The sequence below is a fragment of the Phacochoerus africanus genome, chromosome 6 (genome assembly GCF_016906955.1).
Source record: "Phacochoerus africanus isolate WHEZ1 chromosome 6, ROS_Pafr_v1, whole genome shotgun sequence".
Taxonomy (NCBI): Eukaryota; Metazoa; Chordata; class Mammalia; order Artiodactyla; family Suidae; genus Phacochoerus; species Phacochoerus africanus.
Genome location: NC_062549.1, coordinates 31,003,896 through 31,022,024, shown reverse-complemented (window position 1 = coordinate 31,022,024; position 18,129 = coordinate 31,003,896). Strand labels below are relative to the sequence as shown.

The following is an 18,129-nucleotide window of genomic DNA, read 5'->3' as shown; positions in this document are numbered from 1 at the left end:
ACGTCTGCAACCTACACTACAGCTCATGGCAACGTCAGATCCTTAACCCAGTGAGTGAGGCCAGGGATCGAACATGCAGCCTCATGGTTCCTAGTCGGATTTGTTTCCTCTGCGCCATGATGGGAACTCCAACTTACAAGTATTTTTTATAGGTTTACTATCTTAACTATGGGATATATAAAAACATATTTTAGTATATAGTTAAGTTGCTTAAATAGAGATTCATGGAATTTTAACTTTTTTTGTTTGTTTGTTTTTTAGGGCCGCATCTGCGGCATATGGAAATTCCCAGGCTAGGGGTCAAATCAGAGCCACAGCCACAGCAACACCAGATCCCAGCCACATCTGCAATGTACACCACAGCTCACAGCAACACTGACCCACTGAGTGATGCCAGGGATAGAACCTGCATTCTCATGGATACTAGTTGGATTTGTTTCTGCCATGCCACAACGGGAACTCCTGATTTTAATATCTTAAAGATACAAAAGCATCTATGTATTTATGGAGTAGGTTATGAAAACACTAATTTTGCTTAAGTCAGATCACTTTACAGAGGTTCTTTTATGCTATATAGCTAAATAGAGTAATTTCAACTAAATGAACATGTGAGAATATAGTGTTCCTTTCAGCTGGATTTGAAGCCTAGAGTCTTATACATGAATAAAATGATCAGAAGACTTATTTGATAAAATTATTTGGTAAAATGTAATCCCAATAATCCATTGTTTTGTTCAAGTGTTATTCACATTTTTAGTAAGTATGTCAAATGAGGAATCTTGTATTAAATTCATGTACCATTTGCCTTAACATTGTGCTGAAAGAGTGACCTAGAGAGAATAGTTGTGCCTATGCTTATACCTTACAGTCGTGGCTGGGCATTCAAGGAAAGTCAAATCATTCCATATATTTTGATGTATTGTATAACCGTGAATATATACTATCTTTCCCTTGTGACAGAGGGACAGAATGTGGCTCCTAGTAATGTTTGAATTTTGGCTGAAAGCTATGAGTTCATACTTTAGTGTGAAGACTCAGTTGGAATTAGTATAAAGATTGTGAATCATCACAATAAACAGAAGATTTAAACTTGCCCAAAGGTCATAAAGATGTTTATTCTGGAATTGTGGTCTTTGTTGCTCTTCCTGGTTGTATATGTATTTCCATAAATATAGTGAGTATATGTCCGTGTGTGTGTTTATCAAAAACAAGTTAAAATTTAAAGTTGGCAAATATGGAAAAATGGGTTAGTGTAAAAAAAGGAGGCCTCAAGGCCTTGAATCATTCTTTTTGTAATAATGATTTTTATTTTTTCCATTATAGCTGGTTTACAGTGTTCTGTCAGTTTTCTACTATACAGCAAGGTGACCCAGTCACACATGCATGTATACTTTCTTTTTCCCACATTATCATGCTCCATCATAAGTGATTAGATATAGTTTCCAGTGCTGTATACAACAGGATCTCATTGCTTATCCATTCCAAAGGCAATAGTTTGCATCTATTAACTCCAAGTTCCCAGTCCATCCCACTCCCTCCCCCTCGCCTTTGGCAACTACAGGTCTATTCTCCATGTCCATGATTTTCTTTTCTGTGGAAAGGTTCATTTGTGCCATATATTAGATCCCAGATATAAGTGATATTATATGGTATTTTTCTTTCTCTTTCTGACTTATTTCACTCAGTATGAGAGTCTCTAGTTTCATCCATGTTGCTGCAAATGGCATTATGTCATTCTTTTTTATGGCTGAGTAGTATTCCATTGTGTATATATACCACATCTTTTTAATCCTTTCATTTGTCAATGGACATTTAGATAATTTCCATGTCTTGGCTATTGTGAATAGTGCTGCAATGAACATACAAGTGTATGTGTCTTTTTCAGGGAAAGTTTTGTCCAGATATATGCCCAAGAGAGGGATTGCTGGGTCATATGGTAGTTCTATGTACAGTTTTCTAAGGTGTTTTCCATAGTGGTTGTACCAACTTACATTCTCACCAACAGTGCAGGAAGGTTCCTTTTCTCCACACCCTCTCCAGCATTTGATATTTGTAGACCTGAATAGTTCTTAAAGAAATGTCACAAATTTGTTTCAGAGCTTCCCCTAAGTTAAAGCAGGGAAATAAGCATAAGTTGCAGTAATTCATCCCTATTGTTGAATAGGGTTTAAGCAAACCTGAAATTTAGGATAGTAGTTTTCCTGCTGTTGAAACATGACACATTTTTCCATTGAGTGCTCAAAAGGGCAAAATTTTTATGTTGGCAATATTTCACTAAACCTAATAGCTGATTTTACAGGCCTGGTTTTTGCTCGTTTGTTTATCATTTTCTTTAATTATGTCCCTCAATGCGAACCTTTGGCAAAACCCCAAAGTAAAAGTAATTGTGTTAGGTATGAAAATAATTACATCCAGATACACAGTTCTCTAAGGATAGAAATTAAGACGATCTCAAAGAGGGAGTTCCTGTTGTGGCACAGAAGCAAATCTGACTAGTCTCCATAAGGATGGATGCGAGTTTGATCGCTGGCCTCGCTCAGTGGGTCAGGAATCCAGTGTTGCTGTGAGCTATGGTGTAGGTCACAGATGCAGCTTGGATCTGGTGTGGCTGTGGTATAGGCTGGAAGCTCTAACTCCGATTCCACCCCTAGCCTGGGAACTTCCATATACTGTTGGTATAGCCCTAAAAAGCAAAAAAAAAAAAAAAAAAAAAAAAGAGTATCTTGAAGAATGATACTTTTTTGGGAGGGAGAGAGGCGGGACAGTAATCAAACCCTTGATAAGAATCAGGTAATACAGATTGTGAGAGTTTAAAGTTATCAGTTTGAGGAGCAGAATTTGGAGTTCCAATATCCTTAATAGATGTAAGTCCATATGCTTTAGTAGTGAACCAAGGGCAGGATGAACCTGAAAGCCTGCTGGAATGTAAGGAAGCGATGTAGGATATGGCCTTTTATCTCCTTACTTACTCCACTTGCTGTCAGGGCCTATTAAACTTAGAATTTATTAGAATTATAGTACTTTTGCTCTTCACAAATAGCTCTTTGTTTTCCTTTGAACATGCACAGCAATTTTCGTAGTGCATTTTATTTTTTACATGTTGGCATCTGTTTTAGACAGTGAATTCTCTGTGAGCAAAGACTATGCTTTATTAACCTTTGTGTCCTTAAGAACTTAGGGCCTGGTGAACAGTAGGGCACAAAAAATATTTTGTTGACTGTATGAATGATTTGTTTTTGTTTTTTTTTTTGTCTTTTTGCCTTTTCTTGAGCTGCTCCCACAGCATATGGAGGTTCCCAGGCTAGGGGTTTAATTGGAGCTGTAGCCACCGGCCTATGCCAGAGCCACAGCAACATCGGATCTGAGCCGAGTCTGTGACCCACACCACAGCTCATGGCAATGCCGGATCCTTAACCCACTGAGCAAGGCCAGGGATCAAACCCCCAACCTCATGGTTCCTAGTTGGATTCGTTAACCACTGCGCCACAACGGGAACTCTGCGAATGATTTAAGATAACTTAGGAAGTTTGATATTTAAAATTATTTATCAAATATGTAAAATTACCAACGAACTATGGGTTAATTCTCCTTCCCCTCTGTCCCATGTTTGCCGCTTTCCAGTAGGTGCCACATCACTAAATACTGGAGATAAAGGTCATAGAGCCTCAAACATGATGGCAGACAATGCTAGTGTTGTCCCAAGACCCACTTTTCTCCCCTTCCTTTCTAATAGGCATCTGGTTGGGCAGATGGCTGACTAGAATAATGGTGAATTTTCCAGTCTCCCCTAGCATAGGACTGGTCACCTGACTACACTTTGGCCAGTGATATGCAAGTGGAAATGCCGTGTGTAAATAATTTTAGGGGGATGCATTCTTCTTTCCCACTTCCTACTTTCTGCTGGTTGGATGCAGACATACTCAAGGGACTCAGCATCCATTTGGAGCATGACATGGAACTATGTGTTGAGGATGGTGGAGCAACAGAAAAGGAGCCTCTATCGCTGGTGTCCATGGAGTTGCCATATCCATCTTGGACTTCTTAAGACTCAAGATTTGTTTCTATGAGAGAGAAATAAACTCTGCCATTTTTAAGCCACTTTAATTTTTGTGTGTCTGTGTGAAACTTGCAGCCAAACATGATGATAGTGGTTTGGGCATATTTTCTTTAGAAATCCTTCCTAAATCTCTTAAGAGTAGACTGGAAGCCCTTCTTCTTTGCTCCCATATACTTTGTGTAAACCTTTCTTACCTTTTTTTTATTACAATTATTGTGTTTTCATAAAACATTATTTGAAGGCAGCAATAATATACTCCTGTGTCATACATCTTTATCCCAGAACTGTACCGAGGATAGCCTAAATGCACACAGTATATGTTCAGTGAATGTCTGTCACAGAACAGGATTAGTGACCTGAACTAATTAAAGTGCCTAACACAGTACCATGGAATGAACTGTACCCTAAGAAAATTTTGGTTCAACATATAGAAATTGTACACAGTATATGTTCCAAAAAAAGTATGTGGAAATGTTTAGTGTGCTTTTAGCACACCGCTTATCTCCCGTGTGTTACTCAATATAAATTCTTATTCACTCAGATGTAGTAATGTGTGATTTTTTAAAATGTTGTGCTAAGGAACTTTTTTTTCAGTATCTGCTATGGGCTAATCAAGATCTTTGTTCTGATCCTTTTATCACACGTATGTAAAACTGATTTAGGAGTTCCTGTCAAAGCTCAGTGTAAATGCATCTGACTAGCATCCATGAGGACACAGTTTCAATCCCTGGCCTTGCTCATGGGTTGAGGATCCGGCATTGCCGTCAGCTGTGGTGTAGGTCGCAGACGTGTCTCGGATCTGACATGGCTGTGGCTGTGGTGTAGGCTGGTAGCTACAGCTCCTATTTGACCCCTGGACTGGGAACCTCCATATGTGGTTGGCGCGGCCCTAAAAAGACAGAAAATAAATAAAAACAAACAAAAAACTGGTTTAAAGAGCATAATTGGTTTATCCTATGGAGAAAATATTTTGTGCTTCTAAAATATGTTTTGTTCTTTCCTTGCATTCTCTCCATCAAGGAATCAACGTCTTATTAATCTTTCAACTTGTTCCCCTCCCCCGCCAAAAAACCCTTTAGTTCATTTTAAGCTTGGTTTAATGTTCTTTGGTTTATGACATCTTATATTTTAAGAAAAAAATTCATATTATCTTTTTTATGTCTTATTACCATAACAAAACTATTGACAATGAAATAAATCTGTGAAAAGTTATATTGACTGGGTACTAAAGATAGCACTTTCTTCCTTTTCTCTGTAGGTCTTCTTAAACTGTGAGTAACTAGGCGGCTTGTGTATCATTCCGACAGCAAAGCTAAAATTCCCAGCTGTCTTGTCTACTTGACCTACTCATCCCTGCTTGGAAACCAAGAGAAGACTGCTCCACAAAACTCCTCCATAAATTGCTGCCATGTCTGTATCGAATTTATCATGGTAAGTGAATGGCTTTCTAACTTTAAATGCAAATACATGGATATTATAAAGCAATGTTTTGTAAGTTGCACAGTCAGAACTAAAGCAGAGAACTTAAAAGTCTGTTTTCAAGGGAGTTCCCATTGTGGCGCAGCGGAAATAAACCTGACTAGTATCCATGAGGATGTGGATTCGATCCTTGGCCTCGCCCAGTGGATTAAAGATCTGGTGTTGCAGTGAGCTGTGGTGTAGGTCACAGATGAGGCTCAGATCCCGCATTGCTGTGGCTGTAGGCCAGCAGCTACAGCTCTGATTTGACCCCTAGCCTGGGAACTTCCATATGCCGTGGGTGCAGCCATAAAAAGTAAAAAAAAAAAAAAAAGTCTGTTTTCAAGAGCTTTTTTTCCCTACGTTAGATTGAGGAAAGCGGCCTGGTATTTAAAGTTTGACCTTCCAGCACTGTGGTGTCTGGGACTCTGGGAAGAGTTCAAGCCTGCTGCTGAATCCCAGTGACATCCAATGCCTTTCTTTCCAGCACACCCTGGGGAGAGAGGAATAGGAATAAAATATCCTTTCAAGTTGCTATCCGCTGTCATCTTCCTAGATTCAAAACAGAAGTTGTAAGGGTGGGATAGACATTTTCCATCAATACTTTTCTTCAGGTTTCCTATTACAACAAATCCACCCAAATTAAACTGAATAGAACTCACATAATGAAGAGAAAATTCTTTTATAGATTCATATCTAAATAGCTGGCATTTTGAGTAATCTTTGACTTATACTTCATGTATAAAAGCTGTTTGTGATTTTTAAAAAGAGGCATGAAGATACTTTTCTGGCAAGTAAACATCAACTTTCCTCTGGCCATGGAGTACTAGAAGGGGTGAATTTGAAGCCATTTTATTGTACTTTGGATTTTTTTCTGTATATTAAGAGCTGAATAAGTGATATTATGTGAATCGATAGTATTTAGTATGTGAATGTAAGAAAAACCTGGCAATCTTTTCTTGTTTCCTTAAGAGCTCATCTCATCCTTGTCTTCAATTTGTGCTGGAAACAGCATCAGATTAGAACCAGTTTCCACAGTTTAAGTCCATGCATTTATTTTTAGTTAAGTAAGCATTTTCTTTAGGGCAAAGGGTGGAATCATTTGTTTAGATTTAGAGTTGTATTTCTGAAGGACCTATCTGTATGGATGCCCTGGGTGCTAAAGATCTCAGTTTGAAAAAAATAAAAAAGGATTAAAGAAGCTGAAAAATATCCTGTAAAAGTAAATGAAAAAGTATTTAAGTTGTAAATTATTACTACAAAATGTTTCCTTTTACATTATTATGAAAATTTTAAAACTAAATAATTTCTGTAAAACTTGTGAGTCCCTTCAAACCCTGGGAGATATTAGGAACAATGTATTTAAAAGAATTATACCTCTGGGAGACACGTGTATTGGGTTGGGAAGGGAACAGGACAGGGGAAAAAAGAGTAGGGGTGAGGAAAGAGGAGAAAAGGGTTGGGGGAAGATGAATAAGAAGCGGGAGAGGGAGAATGAAACATAGATGCAGTTGTCATATCTCAGGATAGGCTGGGCTGTGGCCTGACTCACAGAGGCAGGACAGGACAAACACTGGAGCTTGTCCTTAGTTTGTGCCTCAATTAACAGATGCCTTGGAGTTCCCATTGTGGCCCAGTGATCACAGACCCAAAAAGTATCCATGAGGATGTGGGTTCGATCCCTGGCCCTGCTCAGTGGGTTAAGGGTCTGGCGTCGCCGTGAGCTGTCGTGTAGGTCACAGAAGCGGCTTGGAGCCTACATTTTTGTGGCTGTGGTGTAGGCTGGCAGCTACAGCTCCGATTTGACCCCTAGTCTGAGAACTTCCATATGCTGAGGGTGCAGTCCTAAAAGACAAATAAACAAAACAAACAAAAAAACCCCAAAACCAGATGCTTTGATGTGATGGAATGATTTGATTAGGGCCACCCAAACCAATGAACTCCACACAACGAGAGAGGTTGTATATTGTGCTTCCAGTCCAGTTGTGGAGCCTGGGTTTTAGAATTTAGTGGATGTCCTATCCATCTATGTTGTGGAAAAGGGCAGAGAAGTAATTCATGTTTTTATCCTGAAAGAGAATTTAAGATTATGAGGGTATCTTAGAGAATTCATATTGCTGAAATTTCTTAGAATTCTTTCCATGTTAAAGGTTCATATTTTACAGAAATAATTCTTGGATACCTTCATTTAACAGTGCTCTTCATTCTGGCTGCAAACTAATATTCCCTGTTAGGTTTATATTTAGGAAGCTCTTCATTTGTTTTAACAGTATCACCCTATCATACAACTGTGTGTGATCTGGCACTTCCATTCTCCCTCTTAGAATTTAGATTCCCCACACACTGGCAAGAAAGAAGTCTGGAAAGGAATTCTAAGCTATGCAAAACAAGTCACTGATTTATTTCACTTACACCCAGCTTAGAAGTCATTCATCTTCATTTTTCACATTAACCTTTGTAATTCTTTTACATTTCCTAAAATTTCTAATCTATAATTTGGGAACCATTATCTTATAAATGTTTGAATACGGATGCATAGTAACTCATCACTCCTCTGTGAGAGTTTCTCACAGAGCTCCGTTAATTTAGTGAAATTTTTATGGTCAAGGGCCTGGCTCTCTGATTGGAAATCCAGAAACATGTGAAACTACTGCCTGACATTGGAAAATAAACTGGGTTTCCAAACTGTTAACTTAAAACAAGGTATGTACGTAACTTTTAAGTGCATGGGATGGTTGCTTTGGCCTGACTAGTGCATCCTTACTCTTCTAGAAAACTATCTGGGAATCTAAATCAGAAGTTTGGCTGATGTCACATCATCATGGCAAGGAAAGTTATATTCTTCAAGTGTTCGAAGGAAACAGGATGGGGTGTGCCTGGCAGGATATACCTGTCAATAAGGGGTGTATCTGCCAGACACCACCATCTGCTTCTCAGGGCAGCTTCTTCGTGGCTAGGAGTTAGCGGAATAATACTGTCAGTGTTTGTCTCTAATTCCTCTAGTGCACCTCTCCCAGACTCTCTTCTGCTTGGCTTTCTCATTAATGTTAGCACACATTTATAGTCAAAACCTTCTTCCATCCCGGCAGCTTGCTGCCCACCATGGTGTTGTACATACCTAACCATAACCATGTGTTGATTTTAATATTTAATGCCGAGGCTTAATGGAAGGAAGAGTACCTAATCGTGATCCTCAGCTGTGACTGAGTCTAACCTCAGATTTAGAAAATATAGGTCTTGGAGTTCCCGTCATGGCTCAGTGGTTAACGAATCCGACTAGGAACCACGAGGTGCAGGTTCGATCCCTGGCCTCGCTCAGTGGGTTGGGGATCCGGGTTGCCATGAGCTGTGGTGTAGGTCACAGACGCTGCTCGGATTGATGTTGCTGTGGCTGTGGTGTAGGCCGGCAGCTGTAGATCCAATTCACCCCCCAGCCTGGGAACCTCCATATGCCGTGGGTGGTGCAGCCCTTTAAAAAAAAAAAAAAAGAAAATATAGGTCAAGGTACTTAACATTCATGTTTACAACTATCCAAGCAACACTCCCAGCTTTTAAACACCAGTATAAGAAAATTATCTTTTTAGATGTTAAAAGTGAAAATTTTCTTTTTCTAGAAGTTATGTGTATGACCGTTGAAAAAATGTAAAAGAATTAGGCCCTCTCATTCAGAATCTCAAAAAGCAATTCAATCTAGGAAACTTGCAGTTTCCCAGAAAGGATGCAGTGTCCGGCAAGTAAGGCGAGTGCAGGAATTGATTATGCGTCACCTAGTGACAGAGAGCAGATGTTTTGTGAATCTTTCCCTTAAGAAATAATTGCCAGAGGGAGACAGTGATTGAGTTGATGCTGATTGAGATAGAGATGAAGGGATATAGAGAATCCTTTAAGACATCCACAGACAGGTGAGAGGCTCCAGGGTATAATCTGAGGGGAAGAATTGTTGCAGGTAGCAGAGATTATTAGCAGGAGACATGGAGAGGTACAGAGTTGAGAAAGGGTCCTGTGTCTCTAGCACAAAGAGGGAAACGATGTGATGCAAGGGGTGCTTGGGAGGACTTTCAGTGTTTCCTTTGCTGAAAATCATCCTCAATCCCTCCTTTTAAAAGTGCTTTTAGGAGTTTTCTTCGTGGCACAGCAGAAACAAATCCGACTAGGAACCATGCATGGGGTTGCAGGTTTGATCCCTGGCCTCGCTCAGTGGGTTAAGGATCCAGTGTTGCCGTGAACTGTGGTGTCGGTGGCAGATGCAGCTCGGATCTGTGGCTGTGGTGTAGGCTGGCAACTGTAGCTCTGATTTGACCCCTAGCCTGGGAACCTCCATATGCCGTGGGTGTGGCCCTAAAAAGAAAAAAAAAGCAAAAAAAAAGCTTTTATAACATATATAGATATATATATTATACGTATATAACATATTACATGTATGCGGATTTTTTTTTCTTTTTTTTTCCTTTTTTTTTTTCCTTTTTAGGGCCACACCTATAGCATATTAAAGTTCCCAGGCTAGGGGTTGAATCAGAGCTGTAGCTGCCAGCCCTACGCCACAGCCACAGCAACACCAGATCCCAGCAGCAAATGCCACCTACACCACAGCTCACAGCCACACCAGATCCTTAACCCACTGAGCAAGGCCAGGGATTGAACCCAAATCTTCATGGATCCTAGTCAGGTTCATTACCACTGAGCCACAACAGGAACTCCAGAATATTCTAGAACAGAATTTTCAAAGCATGCCATCTCAGCAAATATTATCAAGTGTGAAAAGTTACATGGCAATTGCCATGTACTAGGCACTTGTTGAAGATACTTTGTCCACATGCTCCTCCCAACAACCTTATTAGGAATGTAAAATTGTTATTTTTTGCATTTCCACAAATGGAAAAGTTAGGCACAGAAAGTTAAGTAGTTTGCCCATTATGGTGCAGCCATTCCTTAATGGATAGAACATGAAGGCAGGTGGCCATTTGGTGTTGCTAACCCCTAAACTACCTGCGTGAAAACAAATAGTATCCATGTAAGAACAATATCCTTACTGTGTATATGTGCTGTGTATAGGGTGCTTCAAGAAACACCCTCATTCCCAATCCCAACCAGGATGTTTCCTTTCATTTCCTCCCACGTAGATGTCCTAGAGCCTCTCCTGGAGGGAAGTGAGGGTGTGGATCGGAGAACACTAGCAGGCATTAGCAAGAGTAGAGGGGGTACCAGATGGGAACAGGAAACTGGGGAGCCCCTAATTTCCCGGGGGGAGGCAAGGAGGCTGTCACAGAACAGAAACTTGGTTGAACTTCCAAAATCACATCAAGTGAACTACCTAAACTTATTAAATATAAATCTTAGTTCCATCTGCTGTGTTCCAGGCTAGAAATTGTCAGGTTTGGGAGTTCCTGTTGTGGTGCAGCAGAAATGAATCCGACTAGTATCCATGAGGACATGGGTTCAATCCCTGGCCTCGCTCAATGGGTTCATGATCCAGCGTTGCCATGAGCTGTGGTGTATGTCACAGACAAGGCTAGGAGCCCAAGTTGCTGTGGCTGTGGCCGGCAGCTGTAGCTCGGATTTGACCTCTAGCCTGGGAACTTCCTTATGCCTTTTTTTTTAGGGTGCAGCCCTAAAAAACAAACAAACAAACAAAAAAACCCAAACAAAAAAAAAAACCCAGTCATGTTTTCAGTGAGATACAAAAGCACAATAGAAAGATCCCAGCCCTTTGCTATATAGTTAAACTGAAATGGCTCTTCAATTCCTCATCTCGTACACACCCTCCACTACTAAATCTGATGCCTTCCACTCCCTGGACCCTCCTGCACCCTAAACTTCCATTATTTTATTGTTTCATATGTGAACCAATCTTTAGAGAGATTCTAGTAGGGGCTCAACTGACTTTGCCAAATGACACCTTTTTGACCCTAAATTATTATTATTATTATTATTTTGTCTTTTTGCTATTTCTTTGGGCTGCTCCTGAGGCACATGGAGGTTCCCAGGCTAGGGGTCTAATCGGAGCTGTAGCCACCGGCCTACGCCAGAGCCACAGCAACGCGGGATCCGAGCCGCGTCTGCGACCTACACCACAGCTCACGGCAACGCCGGATTGTTAACCCACTGAGCAAGGGCAGGGACCGAACCCGCAACCTCATGGTTCCTAGTCGGATTCGTTAACCACTGCGCCACGACGGGAACTCCCTAAATTATTTTTTAATTGTGATGCCTGTACACACTTCAACTTTTGTCCCACAGTATCTTAAAGATGTTATGGCCCCTCGCAGAAGTGAAAGTAATTCAACTAGAGCCAGATAGGGGAGAAAGAGGACAGTGGGTGAAAGTAAGATGCCAAATAACCAGTTGGAATCTGTTGAGTATCTGTACTGTGCCATGTGCTATGCCCTTTGCTAAGAACAGGGCCGTGTTGATGGAAAGTAAAGGACTGCTCTTCAACTCTTCAAGGAGCTCACAGTTTAACTCAGACGACTAAATTCGGTTAACCCCTGAACAACATGGGTTTGAACTGTGCAGGTTCACTTAATATGCAGATTTTTTTCAATTGGCCTTTGGTATCTGCAGATGTGGAAACTGCAGATATGAGGGTCTACTACCGGCCTTGAGTGTGGTGGATTTTGGTATCATTGGCAGGTCCCTGAACCAATCCTCCGCGAATCCGAAGGGATGCCTGTAATTAGATAACAGGTCAGAGGGCGATATGTGCTCTGAAGGGATGTCCAAGGTGTTTTAAAAATCAAAATGGATATTTGTTTTCCTCCTTGAAAAGAAATGCCTTGTTTTTCAGACACACAGAGCACAGCATTTATTTCTAAAACAAATATACTAATTACAAAGAGTCAAAAACTATAGAAATTATAAAACAGAAACTTGCTAAATTCTACCATTCATAGAAAACCACTCTTATAAATGCTGAGGTGTATTCTTTTCTACATATACTCACATCTTTTTGCAAAAAATGAACTCAAATCACACATGATATTTTGCTGTCTCTGTGTTTTACTGAATGATTTCTAAGACCCTCTCTCTCTTTGAAGGGTGTAGAATGACGTCATCACGTGTAAAGGCTGGTATCGTTGTATGACAGCAGAGTTACTTATTTCACTCATCCAGATTGGACCTTCATGTGTTTTCTAATTTTTGTTATTACTATTGTAAATACTTCTTGAGATGAAAATTAAAGTATTGCTGGATCGCAAGGTACCATGCCATTTAAAGTACCTGACAAGGCCTTATCTTTTTTTTTTTTTTTCCCTTTTTTCATCAGAAACTTTTATTTCAAGTTAAAGTATTTGGAGCAAATCTGATGTCTACTTTGGAGTTATATTTCTTCATACATTTGGTTTTTTTTAATTTTGTATGATTGTTATTGTTTTTCTTATAGTTGTTTTAGTGTTCTGTCAATTTCTACTGTACAGTAAAGTGACCCAGTTCTTTTTCTCATATTATCCTCCATCATGTTCCATCAAAAGTGACTGGATATAGTTCCCTGTGCTATACTCTTATTCTAGCTCCCTGAATTGTGCACATCAAGGGCATGGAGAAAATAGGGATTTCTGAGAAAGGGTCTTGTCAGCTCATCCCCTTTTTTATTCTAGAAAAATGAAATATATGCTAACCCTTTCACCAGATTTAGTTCCTCATAAACATTGAAAATGTGCTCATACCTGTCAGAGAAGTGTTTTCCTGCAGCTGAATCAGTGATTTTGTCTAAGGTCAACAAAATATTCTATTATGTACGCCTGTAGGTTAGGAATAGGACAAAATGATTGATGTGTTATAATCAGTGTATGTGTAAGTTATTGATATATTGACTAAATTTAGAAGTAGCGAAGTGGTGACTGGTCTTTATTGAATATGCTTATAGTATAAAATGCTATTACAAATGTTGGCGAGTTTAGTAATGCTCTAATAGGAGATTAAAACTAATTCCAGTTATCTTCTTTACCTAAATATAGTGTTAGGATCCTTGAATTGAAAGGTGCAAAATTTGCTTTGTCAGATTATTCACATTATTTATAGTATTTTAATCTAAATGCTTCTTTAATGAATAAATGAAGAACTGTATCATTCTCTATCATTCTTTGGCACCTGCATTTAGGAGAAAAAAAAACTTTTGTGTGAGACAGAGAAGCAGTTTATATATTCTAAAGGAATCAAGGTGGAGTGGAGAGGGAGGAGCTCAGAAAAATCAAGATCTTTCCTCAAATTACCTGAACCACTCTTCTGCAAAATACTTGTCCTATTTACACTGTTAAGTGGTAGGCTCTCAGGGACAGGATCTGCAGTGGCAGAGGAAGTAGAGATTTGAATTGTCTCTATTTTTGGAGGGATCAGAACCCACTGCTGAGGCGGGGGGTGGGGGTGATACGCGGAAGTAGAGATTGCAAGTTAAGTTTTCACCCTGAGTTTTACAGTAAAGGTTAAAAGTCAGTTGTCCACAGCTTATTATTTGAGATGAGGGAAAAATTAAATGGTTAGACGTAAATATAAAGTTAATGCTTCTAACTAAAAAAAAGAGAGAAGAACTTGGAGTGATAGGAAAGGTTCAGTTGATGAGATACTGCTGAGTATTTCTCTGCATGCTAAGTCCATGTTGAATGAATGAGTGATGTTTCATGGTGCTGAGAGGGGATAGTGTGTTTGAGAACCTGAAACTGAATCTTCCTCTAAGTGTGGATGTTCAGCTTTTGAAGGAATAGATCCAGAACATGGAAGAAGAGTAAGGTAAGCTTAGTTTAGGGGAGAACAAATAAGGAAAAAATAAGCTCAGAGAGGAAGAGAGGAGAAAATAAAATAATTACAATGAAAACCCTGTGTGTATCCCAGATTACGCAATCCTTTACGTTATAGTGCAGTAATTTGGATAAAAGTCAATTTTCCAAATTCTGAAAATTTTCAATATGTCTTTCTATTCATAATATGCCCTTTCAAATAGAAATCTGGAGTTCCCATTGTGGCTCAGTGGAAACGGTTCTAGCTAGCATCCATGAGGATGCAGGTCTCATCCCTGGCCTTGCTCAGTGGATTAAGGATGCAGCATTGCTGTGAGCTGTGATGTAGGTCGCAGATGCGGCTGGGATCTGGTGTTGCTGTGGCTGTGGCATAGGCCAGTGGCTACAGCTCCAAATTGACCCCTAGCCTGGGAACCTCCATATGCACAGGTACAGCCCTTAAAAAAAATGGCAAAAAATAAAAATAGAAATCCCTTCATTATTAACATGGTTAATACAATTTTGATTTAGGCTTGGCACTTTAAGTAAACACATTATATTTTTAGTATCCCTGACTATTTTTGGCTTTGAGCTATGTGACTTTAGAAATAGCTTTATAAGTATTAAAGATTTATAGGAAACCTCCTGATATTTTTCTCCCTATAGCTACCTCAAATTCTTTCTCCTTGAATAATCAAATAATTAGAAAAACATAAGATTTTATTTTTTTTCTTAAATACTAATGCCAACTAGACATGAATCACATTTTGAAGAAAACTGGTAAATTTTGGTCTGCTTAGAGGAGTTTGCTTTCCTGTGGAATTAATGAGTCTGAGGTTGCAGGTTCAATTCCTACAGGGGCCAATTAGTTGCACTCTCATTCAAGACCAAAGCCTACACCTGTGACTTTGACCAGCCCTCTTTCCCAAACTCATGGTTTGTCACAAGTCATTAGAAACATTTGATTGATAACCACCAACTCACTATCAGTATTGGAAGAAAAAAAAACAAAACACACTAAAATCAAGTGCTCTTTAGAGATTGAGAATCAGTCACATGTATCATCTTCCTTTTGAATATCATCCAGGTCTATAAATATGCTTTGAAATATGTCTTTTCAACATTCTCAAAGGAACTGTAATTTACTCTGTTGTGAAACCACCACAGTGAATAAAATCACAGACGTATTTACTTAGACTGTAGAGGCTTTTACATAAAACTGGGCAGTCCATTCTGACCCTTAATAATGGAGTTACTAAGCCCTAGTTCTTTTTGGACTTGAATAATTGAGGTAAAGACCAGTGAATGGTCTGTGAAATAACTTTAGTTATTAAAATAGTTATATAAACTAAGTTATGTTATTTTCAATGTGAGCCAAATTAAATTGTCCATGAAATCTTAAACATTATTTGCCATTGGAATACACCATTTTCAGCTATTGTGTTATCCTGGTGTGTATCCCTCATTGTCTTTGTGTGTGTTTGCTTTTTGGATTGTATTTGTTTGTACATTTTCCCATGTTTTTAAGATTGTAATGTGAGTTCAGCTTTTAAGAGATTTTAAAACTCTTCCAGTTCAATTAAGAAAAAAATAAAAACACCTTTCAACTCAATTGGATAGTTATTAAAAGATTCATTCATTTATTCTTGGTTTTTTGTTCTTTTCTAAAGATTAGGTTTATTATCATGAGTTTTATAGGAATTTTTAAAAAATTCCTGTGTATTTAGAAAGATAAATCAGTATAGTTTAATTGCTTTATTATTTTATGTAAATTATAATGATTTTTTACAGTTATATTCATCCATTTCTTCATTCAACAAATATTTTGGGTGCCTCAATGTGCAATTTTCAATGCAGTGGATGGAATGATGAATGAAACAAAAGTCCCTACTCTCATTAAGCTTACGTTCTAGTACTGAAGACAAACAAATTAACATATATGTTTTATAAATATTAATAAGTATTTTATTTATCTATTTTCAGGGAAACTGTGGCATATGGAAGTTCCAGGTCTAGGGGTCAATTTGGAGCTGCAGCAGCCAGCCTGCACCACAGACCTGTATCTGTGACCTATACCACAGCTCATGACAGCGCTGGATCCTTAACCTACCAAGAAAGGCCAGGGATCAAACCCGCATCCTCATGGATACTAGTCGGGTTCTTACCCCACTGAGCCACAACAGGAAGTCCTAGACAGTGATAAATATTTTGAAAAATAATCAAGCAGAGAAGAAAGATTAAAAAAAAAAAAAAACCAGAGTGCTGGTGGGGGTGGGGAATTGTTTGAGAAAAGCTTCTTGGACAAGGTGGCATTTAAGTAGAGAGGAAATGGGGTGTATGACTTGCTGAGGAAAGCCATTGCAGGCTGAGAAATAGTGGGACAGAAGCCCTGATACGGAAATGTACCTGGTGTGTTTGAGGAACCATCAGGAAGATCGTTGGGTGGAAACAACCCGTAGAGTGTAGAATGCCAGGGACTAAGCTTGGAGGGGTAACCAGAGACCATATAGGTTATAAGAAAGATTGCAACCTAAATGTGATGGGAAATCTTGACCTCATTTGCCAGATTATAGACAAAATTTCATATAAAATATAAATTTAGGAAAATTTGGCCTTGGGAAGAATTAAGTATTGAGATCAGAGTGTTGACCTGATTTCTTTTTAAAAGGACCTCTTTGTGATTTTCAGTTTTCAGTTTCTTTTCAGTGGCTGCACCTGCAGCATATGGAAGTTCCTGGGTCAAGGACTGAATCCAAGGCACAGCTGTGACCTATGCCACAGCTGCAGCAATGCTGGATCCTTTAACCCACTGTGCCTGGCTAGGGATTGAACCCCTGCCTCTGCAGTGACCCAGGCCTCTACAGTCAGATTCTTAATCCACTGTGCCACAGTGGGAGCTCCCTATTTTCAAATTTTATTGAAACAACTCATATTATATTCTTAATATAGACACATAGCAGACATGATTAATGAGATGTAATTAATGAAAGAAAAATAGGTTAATGAAAAACCTTTTTCAGGAATATAGCCTATGTCTCATTATTATCCACTTTAAAAGAGCTAGCAAATCCGATACATCTGAATAATTCAGGGTATGGTATAAAAGAGATTTCATCTATGGAAATATTCTGTCTTGCATTAAGGAGTTTTGCAGTGTATGAGTAAATATTTTTGTAAATTGTGGAAACTAAGAATATATTATCATTTATCCAACTTACATTTTCATCTATTTTTAAATCTCTCTCCACCCAATGTTAAGGCTAATTTCCATGTATGGACACAAAAGTACATCAAGCACTGAAGTGCCTATTCTATACTGGTTGTTTCTATACATGGTTTTAGCAAGAAACCAGATGTAATATAACATCCATCCAAGTGTTCACATGTGTTTGGGAAAGAATATTGGCATAAAAGTACTAGATATTCTTTCTCGGGGAAAAATTCACCTTTATTCTAAGATTATGGCCTTTCTACACTTCTGGTAGTAAAATTTGTTTTTTTTTTTTTATGGTATTGGTTATAGATGGAAGTTAGATTTTTTTTTTTTTTGTCTTTCCTTGGTAAAATCAAAGTTAGAAACACAACATTGATCCCATTCTTTCCCAATCACTGTGTGTGTGTGTGTGTGTGTGTGTGTGTGTATGAATTTAATTGGACTGTAAAATCAAAAAGTTTGGAACATCTGGTGAACCAGGAATTATTTAAAACTGGCTCCAGTTCAAAGTAGTAACTGTCAATAGGATATAGACCTAGGGCACAGAAGAAATCATCCGTGGATATCTGCCATCTTCATTTGGCACTACAGAGTTGTAGGTTCAGTATATTGAGAAAGCTTTAAAATGACTTTATTGGCTAAAGGGGGGTAAAATGTTCTTATAAGCACACAATACTAACCTATTGGAT

The 18,129-nt window shown here is 38.8% G+C and overlaps 1 protein-coding gene across 3 annotated transcripts in view; it reads left to right on the top strand.

Moving 5' to 3' along the window:
* Positions 1 to 18,129, top strand: part of OXR1 (oxidation resistance 1) — a 523,168-nt gene that overhangs the window by 90,346 nt on the left and 414,693 nt on the right. For all 3 annotated transcript variants that reach the window (XM_047783424.1, XM_047783423.1, XM_047783425.1), the window contains exon 2: positions 5,316 to 5,488. In XM_047783424.1, coding sequence (XP_047639380.1) covers positions 5,466 to 5,488 — 23 coding nt within the window. In that variant the 5' untranslated portion in view covers positions 5,316 to 5,465. The remainder of the gene's footprint in view (positions 1 to 5,315; positions 5,489 to 18,129) is intronic.